We start from the raw sequence: 21,084 nt of genomic DNA on the forward strand, positions 1-21,084 counted from the left end.
ATTGAGCTTTAATGGGAAAATCGTATCGACTTTGACACCGCCTTAAAGAGGTGTTAAAAACTTCATTTCCATTGGAAAGAGAGAGAAAAAAATTTTTTAATAACCTTTTTTCATTTTTGGATTTCGTTCATGAGGAATAAATTATCTAAAGTTATATGAAAATGCATAATATGGGATTTTATTTTAATTTCATGGTTCCTTTCCTCATTTTCAAGTGTCATTCTATCATTTGAAGGTCATTTTTAATCAATTACCTGAATATTTTATTGATTTTCTACAGTGGCCCAACTCTGGCAATATTTTTCTTTAAATTGCTTATAACTTTGAATCTTTTGGTCAATTTTTTTACAATGTTCAGCAAAAACATTGCATTTGAGTTGATCTTTCCAAAAATATGCGCGAAATCGCGAAATTCGTTTTACAGGGGAAGAAAAGTCAAAACTATGGCTAACTCTAACAACTCTCTCCTACTTTTAGTTTTATCAACAATTTTGTGAATTTTTTTTTTGAAAATTGTCACTTTTTTGTTCAATTACGCACCATTTCGCAAAAAATCAAAATATGGAAAAAATTCTACATGTGCCGATAGCTGTTGATGTATAGAAAATGACAAAATTTTGGTTTTTTCCAAATCAAAAATTCAGGACGTTAGTTGTCCGGCCATGGTACCCTCGATAATACCCTGAAAAACAGACGCCTTCCAATAAAATGGTGCCCAGCAGCCATTTTGTAATTAAATTTTTTTGAAAAAATATAGTTTGCATATCAATACTCATGGAATAAAACGTAATTTACAGATTTTTAATTGACCATTTCATTGATAAAAAAAAATTCCTAAAATACGCCTGATTTTCGTGATGTCCCCCCTTAACGTGTCTGCAACTACTATAAAAGCAAACTTTAAAAAGAATATGTACGTTTTTCCTTTATTTTAGTGAAATCATTATATAAATCCAGGCGCAAAAATTTTTCGTTTTTTTGTTAAGCTGTGTAATCTATTGCGTCATCGCGCGACGCGCAGAGACATTGCGCAGGCGTCTTTAGAAGCCTTAGCAATTCAAAAATGGTTAGGAGAACCAAAGTGTTGAAATCCAAACAAATATTGTCACCTCAACTAAAGCTGTGGTTGTTACAACAATATCAAACGTACCAATATTATATGGTTGCCACAATCGTTCTGTTTTGTAAATGCTTCCGTACTAAAAGCTGCTCTAGCCATATATGTATGGATTCCTCAGCAATATTGTGACCAGCAATATTTTTATGGTTGTGACAACAATATCTTTTCTTTCCGTGTAAAGTAGCTTCGTTATTAACTGTTCTGTAAGTCAAATGTACTCATTAAAAATTTATTTGAAATAAATACAAACTAATAAATATAAGTGAGCACAAAGTCTCTGTGACTGATTACAATAGTCTACATTAAAAGGAAATCTTGGATTCTAATCACATTAGCAACAGACTAAGGGAATCAGTGATACAGACAGTCATATAGCCTTTACAACATTTTTACTATTGTAAAATAAGGTGACCGGCTGGTGTTTGCCTTCTTATTTTACTATAGTCCTTCGTAAAAACTAATATTGCTACATTTCTGATTACAAATGACTGTTGTAAAGTAAAAAAAGATATTTTTTAACTAAAATGAAACTCTTTTTAATTAGTGACTTTTAATCATATATTTCACATTAATTTCACTTTTCCGAGACTCTTAACTTCAAGATTAATTATATTCTTAAACTAGACAATTTTTTAAACCCTCAGTACATAAATCTAACTTAAATATTAAAACGCATAACCTAATAACGATCGCTATTTACACATATTTATACATGACTTAAACCTTCTTATATATTATAATATTAACTGCTATAAAAATCCATCGCTTTCGAGAAAGACTATTACATTTTAAGGCTGCGTCTACAACAGAAAAAATAATGTGTTGAACTATGTGTAATGTGTAGTATAGTGTGTAGTGTTTTTGGTATTGCCAACTGTCAGGGGAAATAAAAATGATCTTTATCAGTAGCGTAAACGTAGGGTGCAATTTTGGGCATAACTGAAAATTTAAAGATTTAAAGCGACATTTTTATCAAATTTGCGAATTTGCATATGATTTTAAAAAGATGAAAACGATTGTTGCTATATTATAAAGTGTTAAAAAAAATGTGCTCTGAAGAAAATTAAGTAGGTTTAAATCTTAATACATCGTCATTAGATTTTCAGGAGAATATGACTTGTATTGATTTCAAGTTAGTGAGGTTAGATACGTTTGTTTACAAAGTCCCAGGACACATTGAAATATAATTCAAACATTTGATTATTAATTTAAAAAGGTAAGCTATTAATTTAAACAATTTGAAGTTTCTTTATTAATTTTCTTGCTTTTGCTATGTTTTTTTTGCTTATAGCTCTTATTAGTTAAATAATTAATAATAAGAAAGAATAAGTTTACATATTGCAGCACTAGCAAACCATTACTTGACTAAATAAGGTAAATCTGCAAAGTGAGTCTTAAATATTATTTATTTCCATTATAATTTTTCTCTTTAACTATTTTTTTTAATAGCTCATTTTTATTATCCGTAGATGACGTCAATTACTATCTACGATGGTTCGAAAAATGCCAAAAATTAAAAAAAATGGAAAATCATCACAATTAAGGGAAGTAATTAAGCACAAAAACTTTAATAGAAAATGAATTACATTATTAAAATAGTAATTTTTTTTTTTCATTTTTTTTTATTTATTATTAAATTTTTAATTTCAGTGAAACATATAGCTTTATTTTCCATTAAAACTCTTTCCCACATATCTTCAATCGTTTCAAAAGAAGAAGTGCTTCTTCTCCGATTCATTCGAGGAGAATCTACAGTAACAATCTCACTTTCTTCATCGACTGCTTCACCAACGTTTTCATTAACTTCTTCAACTTCTTCATCTTCAGTAGAACTTTCCAAACAAACAATTTCTTTGATGGTATAGCTAGATATTGTTCTAGGAAAAAAAATGAAACTGAAATTACTAACGTTTATTCAAAGAAAATTGTTATTTTTGCTAACTGATTATTCTAATGTTCGAAGCAATTTCAAAAAAATTGCGAAAGGATCCAAGTAGAGGATTTTCCAACATTCCGGGAATTGCAACTAAATTATTGTTTCCTAATTTCAGGAGCAATTTTTTAAATGTTACTAATTGTTTGTTTTAATGGTAGAAACCATTTAAAAAAATGCAAGAGGATCTAAGGCGAAGAAAGCAGTAATTTCTACTTTTTTCAAAAATTATTTATTTAAAATTCCAGGATTTTCGAAAATTCTGTAAAAATAAAAATTACTGCTTTCCCCGGCTTGGATCATTTCGCAATTTTTTCAAAATTACTTGTAAATATTAAAATAATCAGTTGGCAAAAATAAAATTTTTTCTTGAATAAACATTAGTAACTTAAGATTCATAAGAAATGAGAATAATTTTTTGTTATTACAGGCCTCGGATATTATGACTTTTTCGACTGTTTTCAAAAAGTGAGACTTTTTTCGAATAATTTTCAAACATTGTGATTTTTTCTATTTTTCTTCCAAATATTGCAAAAAAAAAAAAATTTAGTTAAAAATTGTAGAAAATAATTTAATTTTGTAAAGGTTATAGTTGTAATTTTTAGAAATTATTTTTCTGAAAGTTTCTAATTAAAATTTAGAGATCAGTCACTTTTTTGCGTCTTGAAGTCGATCCGAGGCCTGTTATTACTAAAAAAAATTTATGTCCAAAATTGCATTTAAAATTTTGAAGGACTATATACGTACTTAGAATGACGTGGGGTGTCCTCCAAGAAATTCATAGTTTTGAAATAGGGAAATTCAAAGTCTTCCTCTGGAGCCCCAGACCCAGAAGCAATATACAAATTTTTTTTTGCACGTTCAGCTTGGTATTGATCTCTAAGTTTTTTCCAAGTATTTTTTACTTCTGTAACTAAATTTAAAATAATTTAAATTAGAAATTTTCTTTTAAGAATGATAGATAAATTAAACTTTCTAAAGTTTTAAAATACAATTTATTAAGTTTTCATGTCAGACTCCACACTCTCATCTCCTAAAACCTATTATTTACTACTTTCTTATGACTTGCTACTATTTGGATACTTTTTTTAAGATTTGTGATACTAAATGTTACTTTTTTGAGATTTGCACTACTTTAAATGAGCTAAAAGTTGAAACAAAAAAATTATTCTATAAATTTTAATAACATTCTTGGAAACGGTTATTTTCAATATCTACAGTTTTAATAAAATTTCTCAATAAAATTCAATTATTTTCATAAATAATAAAATTTTCACAGATATTCAATTATTTGAAATACAATTTTCATTAAATTTTTCTGAAAGAAATCAATTATTTAAAAAAATTTTATTAAAATTTTTCGCGTGATTAAAATTATTTTCAAAAATTTTAATGTCATTTTCTTAGAAAATCAATTATTTTCGAAAATTTCTATAAAATTCTTCGCTAGAATTGAATTATTATTAATTACAGTAAATAATTTTAATTAAAAAAACAGAAATAAGTATTTTAATATTTATTTAACAAAGAATTATTCATGTTTTGAATGTAATTTAATTTTTAAATTTTGTCTGGGTGATAAAATACAGAATGAAAATTTTTTTGATTTTTGTGAATCGATTAAAACGAGTTTTTTAGTCATCAAATTTAACTATTGAGTGTGAAGCCAGTTATATTTTAAAAGAACATATTAATTTGTAACATAATTTTTATTATCAACATTGTATAATTGTTGATATTTAAAAAGTACATACCAGTCATATTAATTCCTAACTTTGCGTAAATCGATTGTCTTATATCCTCCCAAGCTTTTCTTTTTCTATTATTATTTTTAAATGATTTTGATTTTTTTGTATGAATCAAAGGGCATTTACTAACATTTTGAATTAATAATTCATTTAATTCCAAATTATCAGACATTTTCAAAAAATTAATTCAACTGCTTTTTCAACAACAACATACTATAAAATAACAAAAGAATATCAAAATTACTAACCTTATATTTTAACTATCAGTTGTTTTATTTATTCGTAAACAAAAATTATTATGAACGCGTACAATTTGCATTTCATATTTTAAAAAAGTCGACAATTAAAATGAGTTTTTTCGTAATTTTAATTTCTTTAATGGTACAGTGGATAAGTTTATTGCATAAAATTTTATATTTATGCAAATGTAAGGGCGCTTTGAGGTTTAGACGTTGGTGGGTGAAATCTCATTTAATGGAGGAAATGAGAAATATATTTGGTGCATACAATTCGCTATTTTTAGTTTTCATGAAAGAGGATCATGAAGAATTCTATAATCTGACAAGGATGACACCAAACGATTTTGAAGAATTGCATCAACTTATTAAACACAGGCTTCAAAAGCATAGCATTCGAAAACCACTGCCAACGAGACTTCGCTTGGCGCTTACCTTGAAGTATGTAATTTTAATGTAATTAAATTAAATATTCAATTGTTAATTTTTAAAAATTTCAAATTATATAAACTTATGTTAAATTCTGCTTTAATGTTATTTTAATAACGACTTTTTTTAAAATTTTTAGAAGATTATTTAATGCACATTATTATCTAAAGCCTTTTTGAGTGGAAATTTAACAAATTTTTCTAACGCAATCTTTATTTTCTATTTTAAAAATTCTTATGATCCTTATTTACAGTTTATTATTATTATTTATTTATTATTTACATTTCATTTAGAGTTTATATTTTATTTATTGTTATTTACAATTAATTATTTTTTTATTTATATTATAGTTTACTTGCAAATGGAGATAGCGTGAGGACAACTCAATATTTTTTTCGTGTTGGTCGATCTACAGCTTATAAAATTGTGGAAGAAGTTGCAACTGCAATTTGGGAAGAGTTATCGCCATGGTATCTGCGACCAAGGACTCAGCGGGAGTGGAAAGTAATTGCTTCAGGTTTCAGAGCGAAGTGGGACTTTCCAAATGTTATCGGAGCCATGGATGGAAAGGAATTTAGAATTCAACCGCCACCTCATAGTGGTAGTACCACCCCCTTGCACTTTACCAAGGAGCGAAGAAAAATCTACATTTTTTCTTATTGGGGATGAGATATTTCCATTTACAGAATTTCTCATGGTTCCATTTGCTCGTCGGAATATTTTAAATGCTGCTAAGGAAAATTTCAATCGAAGGTATAATGAGAAAATTTTTTAAATACAGTAAATACGTAAAAAAAATTGTTTTGTTCAAGTGACAATTTCATTGTAAAGTAACCATAAAATTATTATTTTTAGATTATCAAGAGCGAGAAATACCATAGAGGCGAGTTTTGGATTTTTGGTTTCCACTTTTCAGCTTTTAAAACAAACCTTACGGTTTAAATTGGAAACTTCAATTAAGATTGTCCTAGCAGCAGTTTGTTTGCATAATTTTTTAATTACCAGGCGAATGGAACGTGGTGAAAATATTGATTTCTCAACACAAGAGGAAAGACCAGAAGTCCTCGTTTTTGGTAAGACTTTAGTTGAGGGACCAGTGAAATTTCAACACATCCAAATTTCTGATGATTATGGGAGGTCAATTTTTTCTGAAAATTTTATGTATTTTATTTTAAATTCTATTTCATTTTATTTCAAAGTGACTCACCTCTTAAATAATTGTCCTTATGAACTTTCCGATGGTATCATTTTTTTTAAATAATATAATTTATCGAAAAAATTAAAATTGGAAAACTTATTAAATATCTCAAAATATGTCGCCTCCGATTTATTTTAAATTTATGTCAAAGTAAAGCTTGAATATTCTAATTTAATTCCCTATAAACATTATAATGGTCAATTCAGGGAAATTTTTTGAAATTAATTAAATTTTACAAAAATGTCAGAAGTTAAACTGTGTAAAAGTTTAAAAAAACAGTTGTAAAATTTAATTAATTTCTGAAATTTTTAAGAATTACCCATTTCAATGTTTACAGGGAAATAAAGTTTGGCTTCAATAAATAGTAGAAATAATTATTTAAAAATTGCCTTCCCATGTCAATTGTTTATAAAAAAAATCGTTTTGAAATAGAATGTCCCATATACTATAAAAGATTAACAAACAATTAGTTAATATTTTTTAAAATAAAACTATATTTTCGAGAAAAATTAAAAAACAGTTAAAAATTTTTTTTTAGATTCTTCAAGTTTTAAGAAAACAATTTTTTTCCAAACTAGCAAATAAAATAAATTAAATTTCTAAAATAGTAAACTAAGAATATTTATTAGAATAATTTTAATTACATAAATCTGTCAATTTATAATAACAATAATTAAATATTTCTTTTTTATAGGTGACAGAGAAGAAACACAAGAAGAAGAAGAAGTTGAAGAAGATCAATTTGGTGATGGCGCAATTCACCAACGAGAAGTTTTGATGAACTATTTTATGTCAGAAGCTGGTGCAAATTAATAATTTAAAGAAAGATATTTTAATGTTCTTTTATAAAGCAAAATGTTTCAAAACTTAATTTTCAAAGATTTTAACAAAACACTTAAAAATGACTATTTCAAGGTCTGTAATCTTCTAGTTCTAGAAATTTTGAATTTATCAGAAATGCTACTATGTAACTTCTACAAAATTATTTAAGTGATTTTAATTTCATTATTTTCTAGATTTTTAATAACTGAAATTTTTTCTAAATCAACAATTTTCAATAATTTTGATAAAAAATTATAAAATCCACTTCTAGCGATATTTTAATTATTCGAATTTTTTTCAATTAAATATAATGTATTTAGAAATTCGATTAATTTCACCAATAATTGTAATACTTTTTTTTAATTAAACTTTTTCATAATAATATATTATTAGCACAATAATTTTAATTTATTTTTATAAATAAAAGTCATTTATGACGAATCGAATTTTTATTATTTAATAATCAAACATTTCAAACAAGAATTGTAAATGTAATAACAAGTAGGTAGTAGTAAACATTTCTTATAATTGTTTTCAACAGAATTTTAAAGTTAGTAAAAGTTTAGATTAATGTAATTTTTTAACATTAGATTACTTGATGACAATATTTTTCCAAAATTAGAAGAAGTTCGGGGTATATATCATCCTGTTCTTCTGATGTCAAATTGTCCCATTCTAACTTAATATTTTCTAGAAATCTATCTCGAATTTGAATTGGTTTTACAATCCTTGTAAAATTTGAATTAATGTGACCGCAACTTTGCTTCAAACGTTGTTCTGATTCTAAAATTTTCAGTTTTGTAAGAGTTGTAACGTGTTCATTCATTTTTCTTGCATCTTGACAGAAAGATATAACTTCTTCTTGAACCTTATCAAATTTATCAATTCTCTCCCTCTTTTTTTCCGCGAACTTGTCAAAACTCGGAACAGTAGTTCCCATTTTCCGTGAATTTTTATTAAATTGTTTTTCAGGTCGTTTTTTTGGAGGTGGAATAGGATTTTTTTTCTGTCGAGATGATTCGGTTATAATTCGGGGGTTTATATCATGTAATGATATATCGTTAATATTGTCAATCTGTGATAAGACATTATCAAGAGGTTGACGATAAACAAGTGGTTCCGCGATATTACGTGATTTTGAAGTTCTGGATTGAGAAAATGAAATGTCTGAAGATTGAAAGTTCTGTTCATGCAATTGGTTTCCAATAGTGTCGTTATCCTGAGATGGGTTTTCGATAATACCTCTGTGAAAAACATGAGGTTCTGCGAGATAACGCAATATTGGACGTTCAGGTGGAGAAATTGATACCCGCGGTGGGTTATCAATGGTATCGCCAATTTGTGATGGGACATGGGTAATAGAAGAATGAAAAACACGAGGTTTCTCGATTTTACGTAATTTTGAAGCTCTGGATTGAGGAAATGAAATGTCTGAAGATTGAAAGTTCTGTTCATGCAATTGGTTTCCAATAGTGTCGTTATCCTGAGATGGGTTTTCGATAATACCTCTGTGAAAAACATGAGGTTCTGCGAGATAACGCAATATTGGACGTTCAGGTGGAGAAATTGATACCCGCGGTGGGTTATCAATGGTATCGCCAATTTGTGATGGGACATGGGTAATAGAAGAATGAAAAACACGAGGTTTCTCGATTTTACGTAATTTTGAAGCTCTGGATTGAGGAAATGAAATGTCTGAAGATTGAAAGTTCTGTTCATGCAATTGGTTTCCAATAGTGTCGTTATCCTGAGATGGGTTTTCGATAATACCTCTGTGAAAAACATGAGGTTCTGCGAGATAACGCAATATTGGACGTTCAGGTGGAGAAATTGATACCCGCGGTGGGTTATCAATGGTATCGCCAATTTGTGATGGGACATGGGTAATAGAAGAATGAAAAACACGAGGTTTCTCGATTTTACGTAATTTTGAAGCTCTGGATTGAGGAGATGAAATGTCTGAAGATTGAAAGTTCTGTTCATGTAATAGGTTTCCAAAAGTGTCGTTATCCTGGGATGGGTTTTCGATAATACCTCTGTGAAAAACATGAGGTTCTGCGAGATAACGCAATATTTGCCCTTTAGGTGGAGAAATTGATACCGGCGATGGGTTATCAATGGTATCGCCAATTTGTGATGGGACATGGGTAATAGAAGAATGAAAAGCATGAGGTTTCTCGATTTCAAGTGATTTTGGAGCTCTAGATTGAGAAATTGTTGTTGGTTTAACTTCAGATTGATTCTTAAATGGTTTTAAACTTAAAGAGGTTAATTTTGTAGGAGTTGCTAGAAAAGTGAATGAAGACTGGTTGGGTATTCGAGAAAATCGGCGTTCTGATGGCGCTTCTACAAAAACTGATGGAAATTTTGATGTCGATTCACGAAAATAAGTATATTGCGACGTAGATGATCCGGCGGAAGGCAAAGGACTCGGTATTGCTGGATTAACATCTTTCGAAGGACAGGAATTTGCTGATGAAGACTGTGTTGATGACTCGATATGTAGCGAAGTTGTTGATTCGTCGGGTAAAGAAGAACGGAAATGTAAATATTGTGACGTAGATGATCCGGCGGAAGACACAGGACTCGGTATTGCTGGATTAACATCTATCGAAGGACAGGAATTTGCTGATGAAGATTGTGTTGATGACTCGATATGTAGCGAAGTTGTTGATTCGTCGGGTAAAGAAGAACGGAAATGTAAATATTGTGACGTAGATGATCCGGCGGAAGACACAGGACTCGGTATTGCTGGATTAACATCTATCGAAGGACAGGAATTTGCTGATGAAGACTGTGTTGATGACTCGATATGTAGCGAAGTTGTTGATTCGTCGGGTAAAGAAGACTGCAAATCCTGATTACTTGTTTCTTCCCTGATTGTATCCTCATCGAAATTTTTCGATGTTTTGTTGATGCTAGTAGTAGAAAAGTTATTGTTTTATTTATTTTTGTATTTGGTTTGATTAAAATAATAGATAATGAAAATTTCTTTTAATAAAAAATTAGTTTGAATTTTTCATAGTTGCCAGGAACCCGTACCAAACGCAAGTGCTCATGCCTCGTGCCTTTATTGTAGTGGGTGGAGATTTGCCAGGGTGACCGCAAGATTGACTTTATCAATTTCCCTGACATTTTACTGACATAACAACGAATTTCCCTGACAAAATTTTTTTGTTTAGAGCAAAAAATGTATTGCATGACCGCCTTAATTTCTTTAATTGCCCTGACAAAAAATTTTTCCTGACATTTCCCTGACTTTACTGACAAAAATTTTTTTTCTTGACATTACCCTTCTTCTTTAATTTCCCTGACAAAAAAATTTTTCCAGACATTTCCTTGATTTTACTGACAAAAAATTTTTTTCCTGACATTTCCCTGACTTTACTGACAAAATATTTTTTTCCGTGACATTTCCCTGACTTTACTGACATGTGGCCACTAGGGTGGTCCAAAAATACATTAAGAAAAAAAAGTCAGAATTTTTTTGCTCTCACCCCCCGGAATTGAAGTTTGTAGGAAAAAAAAATACCCCTGTTTTTTTTCATAATAAAATAATATTAACCCGTGCCTCAAAGCCCCTCAAATTTCTTATGTATTTTAAATGAGAAAAAACCATTTTTCGTAAATTTAATATAAAATCTAGAGAAAATTTTTTTTTCACTCGGTTAAGAATGTTTTTCTTCTAGAGTATTTAAAGAATAAAATCCTTTTACATATTTAACAAATTTTTTATTTTCTATATTTTTTTTTATTTTTGAAAAATTTTCAAAAAGCAAAAAACGGTAATTTATTATTTTTTATTCGTTAATAGATTCATAAAAGCCAATTGAATTACAATAGATGAGAAAAATTAATAATAAGTAATAAAAAATAATATATTACCGTTTTTTTAGAATTTTTCAAAACTAAAAAAAAAATATAAAAAATAAAAAATTTGTTAAATATGTAAAAGGATTTTATTCCTTAAACACTCTAGAAGAAAAACATCCTTAACCGAGTGAAAAAAAAATGTTCTCAAGATTTTATATTAAATTTACGAAAAATGGTTTTTTTCTCATTTAAAATACATAAGAAATTTGAGGGGCTTTGAGGCACGGGTTAATATTAATTTATTATGAAAAAAAACAGGGGTATTTTTTTCCTACAAACTTCAATTCCGGGGGGTGAGAGCAAAAATATTCTGACTTTTTTTTCTTAATGTATTTTTGGACCACCCTAGTGGCCACCCTGTTTGCGCTCTTATTTAAAATGCCTTATAAATTTTTTAGTATATAAGGCATTTTAAATAAGAGCGCAAATTTCCACCATCTCAGATAGCAGCACTATAGCAATAGCGCTTAATTTTTGATTTCGCGAAAAATCACATTTGGTTTACAAAAAAATGGGCTAAGTAAATAAATATTTTTTGTGTCATAATGAAAAGTTACAAATTGAATTAGGTAAGCGAGGAATTTGTGTCATAGGAAAAAAGACGGTTTTGCAAGTCACAGTATCGTAAAGTTATAGACTAAAAAAAATTGAGGTTTTGTCGCCTATGTCATAGAAGGCACCTTTTTTTGAAAAAGTAAGAAAATGTAGAGTGAGACAAACTTATGCCTCTGCCATAGGAGAGAGATGAAAGACAAGACGATTTTTTCTAAAGTCGTGTAAACGTACTCTTACTCGCCCCATAGAGGTGCGAGTGGGGAAGAAAAAGCGCGTCTATTTAAAACTTTAAGTCTACCAATAAGAATAGTTTTGTAGCGCAAGCCCAATTACGTTTGAGGACGGTCGTTAGCAACTCTGGCAATTCGTATTAGAATTAGATCGATTTGATAAAAAAACAAAAAAAAACTTTGGTTATAATATTACAGAAATAAAGCAAACCTTTTGTGTTGAATAAATGGCTGCAGGAACATTAACTTCTTGTAATGAATCCAAGTCGTATTTCCATTTTTGTCACAATTACTGAAATTACGACGCAAATTTTCCCAAACTTTTTTTGGATCTGAAAAAGCGTAAAAGTTTAATAAAATAACCGCAGTCTTGGTTTTCTTTTAATCTAAACTTAATTTTATTAAAATTTAATTGTATACAATATTGTTAGACTTTAACATTTATTTTTCTATACAAAATGAAGTTAATATTAGTTTTTAGTTTTAGTTTAGAAGTTAAGAGAAGGGGTAGGGGGAGGATATTGAATAAAAATTTTAATAATTTTATAATGTTTAAATTAAAATTTGTTCACCTTCAATTGATACTCCGCTCTCTTGTAAAAATTGTTTGATATTAAACCACATTTCCTTTTTCTCTTGAACACTAAATTTCGATCGATAATTAGGATCATAAATCCAAGAGTTTTGAGAAACAATTTCAATTAAAATATTAGTTTTATAAGTATCCATCTTCGTTTCAATAACTTTTTAAAATGAGCACAAACGCAAATTGAATGCTTCCTCACTTTTAGAAAAAACAAATTTTTTCAAATCAGGTAATGTTAGGAAGTGCTTTTAATTATTCTTTTGTTTTAAAAACAAAAAAATGCGTAACTTTGCGTAACTTTACATAAAATAACGTTATTAATTACTAGAAAAACGTTATCTCTGTAGTAGCAGAAATTAAAAATATCCAGCAAAAAATTAAATTATCGATTTCTTTAATTATTCGAGTTCCTGCGGTTAAGCAGTTCCAGAGAAAAACTTGAAATTTCCGTTTTTTGAAGCTATGGAGTTTTCAGAAGATTGCCAACAGCAATTCAAGTACGATACAGTAATAAAATATAAAACTTATTTTGTTTTTTTTTTCTTTTATTTTATATTCCAACAAAAAAATCTTTCATGCAAAACGTTCCGACAATTAGTTAAATATCAGTTTACCAAATAAAATTTATAACTAAAGTTTTAATATTGAATTGTAAATTTGAAACAAATATAAACTTTAATTTAATGTTTAACACAAGCAGCTAGTGAAATCTAATTATTCGTCTTTTAATACTTAATTTTGGCGTCAATACTTTCTTTAATTATAAATATTTTCAAGTCAGTTATGTAGTTTAGTCTCAACGTTTGTCCAAATGTCAAAATTTTCAATTTTTTAAAGAAAAAATTCAAATATTTAAAAAAATGCTTAATATATTCAAATTTTCTGAAATATATATCCAGATTTCAACTCTTTTAATAATATTCCAGAGTATCTTGCAAATCCATTCAGTAATTTAGGTTATGCGTTTGTTTAAATGTCAAAAATTCGCTGTTTTTCGGTTTTCTTTGCTTGAATTCTATAAAAGTATCAAAAATATTGAATAAACTTAACATAATTCTTCTATTTATCAATCTTTATTCAACAAAAAAAATTGAGCAAAATCGGTTATTTAATGAATAATTATTCTTAATTATTCACAGGATTCGCAATAACCCTATTGATGAAACACAAATGGAAAGTCTTCGAAGAATTGAAGAGAAAAACAATCTTTTTTACATAATTTTAGATATATGGGACAGAGTACTACCAGAAAACAAAGTTTTGTGCTTTAAATCAATGAAAGAATTAATTCAAAATAAAAAGAAACAGCGCGAAAATTAGTAAAAATTGAAGGACAATAATTTATTGTATGATGTTTCGGTTTATTTAAACATATATATATATATATATATATATATATATATATATATATATATATATATATATATATATATATATATATATATATATATATATATATATATATATATGTATATATATATATATATATATATATATGTATAATATTCATGTTAAATAAAACAATGATTTAAGTAAAATTTAATAAATGATTTTTAAACCTGGACAGTATAACTGAAGTAAAATACTACCCCAGAGAAAATGCGAATTAATTACTGTTAAGAAAATAAGATATATTTAAAGGTTCTTCTTTTTTCCTTCTTTAGAAGTGCGAATTGAGAAATGAGAAAATGCGAATTAATTACTGTCAAGAAAATAAGATATATATTTAGAGGTTCTTCTTTCTTTCTTCTGTAGATTATGGCTTCCCAGTACAAAAAAATACAGGCATCACAGTACATTTTTTCTTTAAACATTAAAGAATAAGTTTCTATACTTCAAAATTTTCATTATAAATATTTTATTGTAGAAAAAAAATGCTAAAAGTAGACAATTATTTAGAAAAACGAAAAAAATTACACTTTTTTAAAAAATTCTAGTTTTTGTAATTTTCAATATTTTTAACTAATATTTAACATTTGTATTCTTGAATAGTGGTACAATACAATACAAATAAATTTTATACTGTTGTTTCTAAAAAAAGCATTTTTTGCAAATTGATGGGGATGATTTTTATTTTTTGACAACATTCAGGAGACAACTGACTAGAGTATTACACTCGGGGAACATTGAAACGTGCAGGGTGTCTACTATTTTCGTCCAACAAAATTGCAGGTTTTGTCCTAATTTTCCCCGTTTTTTTCTCAGGAAATTTAAATTTATTTGATTTCAAACATAAATAAATCAACCAATGGCTTCAAAAATTTTTATTAGAGTTTTTATGAATAATTAAATTCTTTTAACAAGTTTCTTTAAATTTTTTGAAAAAAAATGTTCTTTTAATAATTTTAATTAAAAATTTAAAAAATAATTAAATTAAACAAAGAATTATTTCAATTTTTCAAAATAATCTTGTCTGTCCATAATTATAATTGAAAACATAATTAATTCAATTTTATTAAAATTTATTGATACTAATTGAATTTCGCTGCATAGAATTTTATTACTTTTGAAAATAATTTAATTTTTTTTTTTAGAATTTTATGAAAATAATATTGAATTATTGTAAAGAATTTTTTTTTAAATAATATTCAAATGAATTTAGTACATATGAAGAATTTTGCTTTTTATTGAAATAACTGAATAAATTCTTAATTAAAATTTTTTTACAGTTTCTAGAAATAATTGACTTCTTTCGACGAATTTTAATAAAATTAAAAATAATTGAAATTCTGCGATAAGTTTTACTATTTTAAATAAAAAAATTAAATATGTTGCAAAGAAATTTTTAAATATAAAATTATAAATACCGTGACTAATTTCCCTTGATTATTTATCGAAAAATTTAAATAACCAAGGTGGCCACCAATTTTAGTTTGTCAATTTCTTTGACATTTCCCTGACAATTACTGATGATTTACTGAATTCAATTATTTTTTACAATTTTCAACTAAACATCATCTCTGAATCAATTAATTTAAATAATTTCCCAAAAGTTCTTCTAGAATTCAATTATTTAAATGCAAAAAGTCAATTTTTTATAATAATTGTAATGATACATATGAATATAATACTTTTTTAATTTTAAAATTTCATAAAATCTTTTTAAAATAATTGAATTTTTGAAAAATATAAATAAAAATGATCAAATTTTTTAAGAATTTTAATTAAAAAACAGAATCATGATTTCTTAAAAATTCAATAACTCCATAAAGTAAATTTTTATAAAAATAATTGAATTTCTTAAAAAAAATTTTTGTATGATTTAAAAAAACTAATTTTTTTAATTTTAATTACAAATTTTGAACCTGATTGTTTTCTCTAAAATTTTAAAAGAATTCCAAAATGTTATTATTTTTGTATGTATTTTCATTCATTTCAATTTTTTAATTTACCTTTAAAGATTTCTCATTAAAAATTTTTGATATTTTAATTATTTTCAAAATTTGCAATTAAAATTCTTCAAAAATTGTAAATAAACACTTGAAATGAATTAAATATTTGCAATTAAATTTTACAAAAGTTCAACGGCTCGAAAAGGTTTTTATTGCAGAAATATTTGAAAAATTTAATTATATGAAAACATGATTCACAAACAAATTTTGAAAGATTTGTTTATAGTTATTTTTTGCATTATAAAAATTAAAATAAGTTGCACTTTTTTTAAAAAAAAGTCGAAGAAGTACCTGACATTCCCTGACTTTACTGACAAAAAATTTGTTTCTCTGACATTTCCTTGACTTAACTGACAAAAATTTTGTTTCACTAACATTTTCGTGACTTTACTGACATGTGGCCATCCTGATAACATTGTTTAAAAGAATTTAATTATTTTTAATAGAATGTGAAGAAATTTCAATTATTTGTTTATAAAAATTAAATTATCTTGAAACAATTTTCAGTATGTATCTTTTTTTAAATTGACTAATAAAAGTTTTAAATATTAATCTTCGCACTAAAAAACATGAATACATTTGAATTTGACTTTATAAAATTCAATTATTTATCAATTATTAATTTAAAATACTTTCAAAATAATATTATCATAACAGTATAAATATATATAAAAATCAAAATAAAAAACCATTTTTTAGAAACAAATTAAATAATAAAACTTTTTTTAATTTGGTTAAAAATTTCCGGTTTGGCTTAAAATTCCTGGCTTATTTCCAGTCACATTAAATTCCCCCCACTATTTCCCGGTTAGTAGACACATTGCCACACAAACCCTGTATGTGCTCCAGAAGGCAGATTGTGATATTTCTGACGTGGAATGACTAGGAGTAAACTGATGTGGGAGACTCTTATTGCTCTGCTAAAAAATCCTCCTCAAGTATATTTGGAAAAAAAAGAATAAAAAAATATCTGTTGACATATAAAATATTTAGTGTCTTGTTGCTTCTTTTTCCTTTAATAGTGGTATTTACAGATTATCTTGCCGAATTATTAAAAAGGAGGAAAGTGACATATAGTAATATTATTTTGCGTTAAATATAAACATTCTAACGTGAAAAAATTTTGAGTTTGTTTCTTGTTCCAATTGTACTTCAACGTATGAGCCAACTATATGTTGTACTCTTTAGGCTTAGAGACTTTTATAAGCAATCTAATTTATTTGATGAATTAATGAATTATAATTAAATTTTTATGGATCCGGTAAGAAGACTGGAATAGAATAGAATTAAAGAAGTTAATTCAATTCACTCCTAAAATTCTCTCTTTTTTAATTCTACACATAAAATAGAAATTTGTAAATTTTTAATCACTTTAATTCGCTTAAGGTAAAATGTTTACGGAAATTTCTTCATTTCAGCATTGAAAGATATTAAAAAACCTTAAATCTATTTCAGTTTTGGAATAGAAAATATTCAACATTATTTCTTGTAAAAGGTATTGTTTGGAATTAAAACAATTATAAATCTCCTTAACAGAATCATCTATTTTTATATATCGATTGAAAAAAATTTTTAAATTCGACATTTCCACAAGAAAAATTTAATTTGTGTCTGTGCTTCGCCACATTAAAATAAGGTTTTTTTTAATATATTATGCTATAAAATTAAAATCTAAGCTGGACATTTTTTTATATTGCTTAATGTATCATTTAGAAATAAAATTTACTTTTATAATAATTAGAAAAACAGATATAGTCTATTTAATAATAGTGACGCATGGATATCGTAGAAATGCTAAATTAAAAATTTACGTACGTAATTTATTCTACTTATGGAATACAAGTGGCATTTGGAATAGAGAGAAATTAACCTTTTGCATATTCTGTCAAAATTCAAGGGTATAGAAATTCAGAAGGAATATCCGGGGTTAAATAGAAAGAAAGAAGTTCAAATTTGAAAAATTACCTTGAAGATTCACATAGGCGAGAGGTCCGTTACGAAGAATATCGTAAACACCACAACTATTATTGGTCCCATCCCGTTTCTTTTGGTCACAACCATTATAAGGAGACCAATCTGTCATTCATCCTACCTGCAAATATTCAATTACATTATATTTTAAAAAAAAAAAAATTTTTTTAATTACGTAACAAATTTATCACTGACCTTTTTAGGTCTTGTTTCTTTTAATGCAGCATTTCAACTGATTTTCACTGTACGTCACCTACGGATTTTCCCGCTAATTTGTACATTTTTCTTTAATTTCTTGTCGGCCCGCCTTAGAAAATTTGCGCCACCGGAAAGATGAATTTTCTTAAGTATTCAAATATTAATTCAAAAAAAAATTTTAATTACCATACTTAAGATATAGGTACCTTTTTTTATAAACAAAAAACTGACATTAAATTTGAATTCAAATTGCAAAAAAATTTTTGTAAATTAATAAGAAAATAAATTATTACTTTGAAAATTAGTTTTCTATTGACTCCTCTTTTATTAATTTAACGATTACTAGTTTACTAATATCGAAATAGTAATAACATTGTTTCAAGTGGAAAATTTTCCAACATCAACATTCACAAGAGCTATAAGCAAAAAAAAAACATAGCAAAAGCAAGAAAATTAAGAAAGAAACTTCAAATTGTTTAAATTAATAGCTTACCTTTTTAAATTAATAATCAAATGTTTGAATTATATTTCAATGTGTCCTGGGACTTTGTAAACAAACGTATCTAACCTCACTAACTTGAAATCAATACAAGTCATATTCTCCTGAAAATCTAATGACGATGTATTAAGATTTAAACTTACTTAATTTTCTTCAGAGCACATTTTTTTTAACACTTTATAATATAGCAACAATCGTTTTCATCTTTTTAAAATCATATGCAAATTCGCAAATTTGATAAAAATGTCGCTTTAAATCTTTAAATTTTCAGTTATGCCCAAAATTGCACCCTACGTTTACGCTACTGATAAAGATCATTTTTATTTCCCCTGACAGTTGGCAATACCAAAAACACTACACACTATACTACACATTACACATAGTTCAACACATTATTTTTTCTGTTGTAGACGCAGCCTAAATGTAAAAAATTACTTTGTTCTCAATAACACAGGCACACAAAAAAATAAAAAAGTCAAAACCCAGAGGTCACACCCCCCTATCCCCATGTTTTTGGGGTCGCTGAAACCGAATAAGACCATGAAAAATTTTTTTCATAGGCCATTTTCCCGCTACCACCCCCTTACACCTGCTCCCGGGGGTTGGAATTTCAGTTTAAAAAAAAGTGGAGTAGGGTGTCTATTCCTATATTTTTTGGGACGCTAAAACCAAAAAAGACTACCAAAAACAAATTCTTCCCTCCCTTAATCCCCTACAACCCCCTTAACACCCGAAAGGTGGGGGGTTGAAATTCGAATTTTCACGAAAAGTCGATTACGGTGTCTAAACCTACGTTTTTTGGGTCGCCGAAACCAAAAAAGACTACCAAAATCAAATCCTTTCCACCCTCAACATCCTACAACCCCCTGCAATAATTTTTGATAATTAATATTTAATTTTCAATCTCCCGAAAATCGGTTCGTTTTATTTGAAAAAAATTATTACAGGGGGTTGTAGGGGATCGGGGTGGAAAGGATTTGATTTAGGGAATCTTTTTTGGTTTCAGCGACCCAAAAAACGTAGGTTTAGACATCGTAATCGACTTTTCGTGAAAATTCGAATTTCGACCACCCACCTTTCGGGTGTTAAGGGGGTTGTAGGGGGTTAATGGAGGGAAGAATTTGTTTTTGGTAGTCTTTTTTGGTTTTAGCGACCCAAAAAACATAGGAATAGACACCCTACTCCACTTTTTTTAAAACTGAAATTCCAACCCCCGGGAGCAGGTGGAAGGGGGTGGTAGCGGGAAAATGGCCGATGAAAAAAAATTTTCATGGTCATATTCGGTTTCAGCGACCCCAAAAACATGGGGAAAGGGGGTGTAACCTCTGGGTTTTGACTTTTTTATTTTTTTGTGTGCCTGTGTAATCAATATAAATTATTGTTCATCTGTAGTCTTTAATATTGTAAGGTCTATTTTTTATTGCGTTTCTATTGTAAAATTTTTTTATTAAATTTAGTATAAATGTAAAATCACTTGAAAATTATCTTTTTTTACTTTACAACAGTCATTTGTAATCAGAAATGTAGCGATATTATTTTTTACGAAGGACTATAGTAAAATAAAAAGGCAAACACCAGCCGGTCACCTTATTTTACAATAGTCCTGTTGTAAAGGCTATACGACTGTCTGTATCACTGATTCCCTTAGACTGTTGCTAATGTGATTAGAATCCAAGATGTAGACTATTATAATTATAACAAGTCTCTGCGTGAATGCTCACAGTTTTCTTTCTGAACCTGCACATCTAACCTATTAATGATTCTAAAAAATAAATTTCAACACGAGCAATACAGTGTTGGGATTTATTAAAGTAACTATAGCAATCGCTCCTACTCAATTCTTAATACATTACATAGTTTTCGTAATCATTACAAAAAGTGGTCACATATCCGAACTGTAATATAGATTATTGTAATCATTAAGAAAGAATTTTTTCCGTGTAATGAATTGAATTATTATTGAAATTTAGCCTTAAACTCAATTTCGTTGCAAAAAAAAATTGGTTTGAGAGGATGAAATTTTTTTCTCGGTACTTTCGACAAAAAACGCTAATGTAAGATCTTGCGATTCGCAATGTCCTCCCATCGCGTTATCGTTGATCAGAGAAAAGGAGTACGTAACATATAAAAAAATAGAATGCAAAAAAGAAGGGAAAGGACTTTACTTAACGGACTTTAAGTAACATCTTGAATCGCGGATCGGTAAATGCACACATAGCTGAAACAGGATTGGCTAATTACGGAATAAGCTTCAAGATTTTAAACTGATTAATTAAAGGTATATAATTAAGTAC

General features: G+C 27.5%; 3 protein-coding genes across 7 annotated transcripts; 1 reads left to right on the plus strand and 2 right to left on the minus strand.

Moving 5' to 3' along the window:
• Window positions 1-2,730: 2,730 nt before the first annotated feature.
• LOC122506370 lies at window positions 2,731-5,895 on the minus strand. Of its 2 annotated transcripts, none has more exons than XR_006301995.1 (3): window positions 5,822-5,895; window positions 3,801-3,966; window positions 2,731-2,997 (listed from the first exon to the last, which is right to left on the minus strand). XR_006301995.1 is itself a non-coding variant. In XM_043618504.1 (3 exons), the coding sequence occupies exons 1-3, from the start codon at window positions 4,971-4,973 to the stop codon at window positions 2,733-2,735; spliced, it is 597 nt and encodes a 198-aa protein (XP_043474439.1). In that variant the 3' UTR covers window positions 2,731-2,732. The 2 variants fall into 2 exon arrangements, 1 of the variants encoding a protein (XP_043474439.1); XM_043618504.1 differs by lacking the exon at window positions 5,822-5,895 and adding an exon at window positions 4,808-4,973.
• A 115-nt stretch (window positions 5,896-6,010) lies between these two features.
• On the plus strand, window positions 6,011-7,622 carry LOC122506371. The gene is made up of 3 exons (XM_043618505.1): window positions 6,011-6,219; window positions 6,322-6,539; window positions 7,359-7,622. The coding sequence occupies exons 1-3, from the start codon at window positions 6,011-6,013 to the stop codon at window positions 7,475-7,477; spliced, it is 546 nt and encodes a 181-aa protein (XP_043474440.1). The 3' UTR covers window positions 7,478-7,622.
• A 374-nt stretch (window positions 7,623-7,996) lies between these two features.
• LOC122506368 lies at window positions 7,997-19,197 on the minus strand. Of its 4 annotated transcripts, none has more exons than XM_043618498.1 (5): window positions 18,785-19,197; window positions 18,289-18,400; window positions 18,088-18,214; window positions 12,356-12,476; window positions 7,997-10,404 (listed from the first exon to the last, which is right to left on the minus strand). In XM_043618498.1, the coding sequence occupies exons 3-5, from the start codon at window positions 18,203-18,205 to the stop codon at window positions 8,073-8,075; spliced, it is 2,571 nt and encodes an 856-aa protein (XP_043474433.1). In that variant the 5' UTR covers window positions 18,206-18,214; window positions 18,289-18,400; window positions 18,785-19,197; the 3' UTR covers window positions 7,997-8,072. The 4 variants fall into 4 exon arrangements, with proteins under 4 accessions (XP_043474433.1, XP_043474434.1, XP_043474436.1 ...); XM_043618499.1 differs by having other exon boundaries at window positions 18,289-18,435; XM_043618501.1 differs by lacking the exons at window positions 18,289-18,400; window positions 18,785-19,197 and adding an exon at window positions 16,956-17,092 and having other exon boundaries at window positions 18,088-18,207.
• Window positions 19,198-21,084: the final 1,887 nt, after the last annotated feature.

Source organism: Leptopilina heterotoma, unplaced genomic scaffold (assembly GCF_015476425.1).
Source record: "Leptopilina heterotoma isolate Lh14 unplaced genomic scaffold, ASM1547642v1 Lhet_412, whole genome shotgun sequence".
Classification (NCBI taxonomy): domain Eukaryota; kingdom Metazoa; phylum Arthropoda; class Insecta; order Hymenoptera; family Figitidae; genus Leptopilina; species Leptopilina heterotoma.

Bases quoted from the DNA above. Each gene is read 5' to 3' on its own strand.
- LOC122506370 (XM_043618504.1), bottom strand. From the start codon at position 4,973: ATGTCTGATAATTTGGAATTAAATGAATTATTAATTCAAAATGTTAGT. The intron at 3,967-4,807 runs GTATGTACTTTT...TTTTAAATTTAG, and splicing joins GTTAGGAATTAATATGACTG to TTACAGAAGTAAAAAATACT. The intron at 2,998-3,800 runs GTACGTATATAG...TTTTTTTCCTAG, and splicing joins GACACCCCACGTCATTCTAA to AACAATATCTAGCTATACCA.
- LOC122506371 (XM_043618505.1), top strand. From the start codon at position 6,011: ATGTTATCGGAGCCATGGATGGAAAGGAATTTAGAATTCAACCGCCAC. The intron at 6,220-6,321 runs GTATAATGAGAA...TATTATTTTTAG, and splicing joins AAGGAAAATTTCAATCGAAG to ATTATCAAGAGCGAGAAATA. The intron at 6,540-7,358 runs GTAAGACTTTAG...TCTTTTTTATAG, and splicing joins ACCAGAAGTCCTCGTTTTTG to GTGACAGAGAAGAAACACAA.
- LOC122506368 (XM_043618498.1), bottom strand. From the start codon at position 18,205: ATGACAGATTGGTCTCCTTATAATGGTTGTGACCAAAAGAAACGGGAT. The intron at 12,477-18,087 runs GTAATTTTTCAA...ACGCTTTTTCAG, and splicing joins CGCCTATGTGAATCTTCAAG to ATCCAAAAAAAGTTTGGGAA. The intron at 10,405-12,355 runs GTTTGCTTTATT...TTCTACTACTAG, and splicing joins CCATTTATTCAACACAAAAG to CATCAACAAAACATCGAAAA.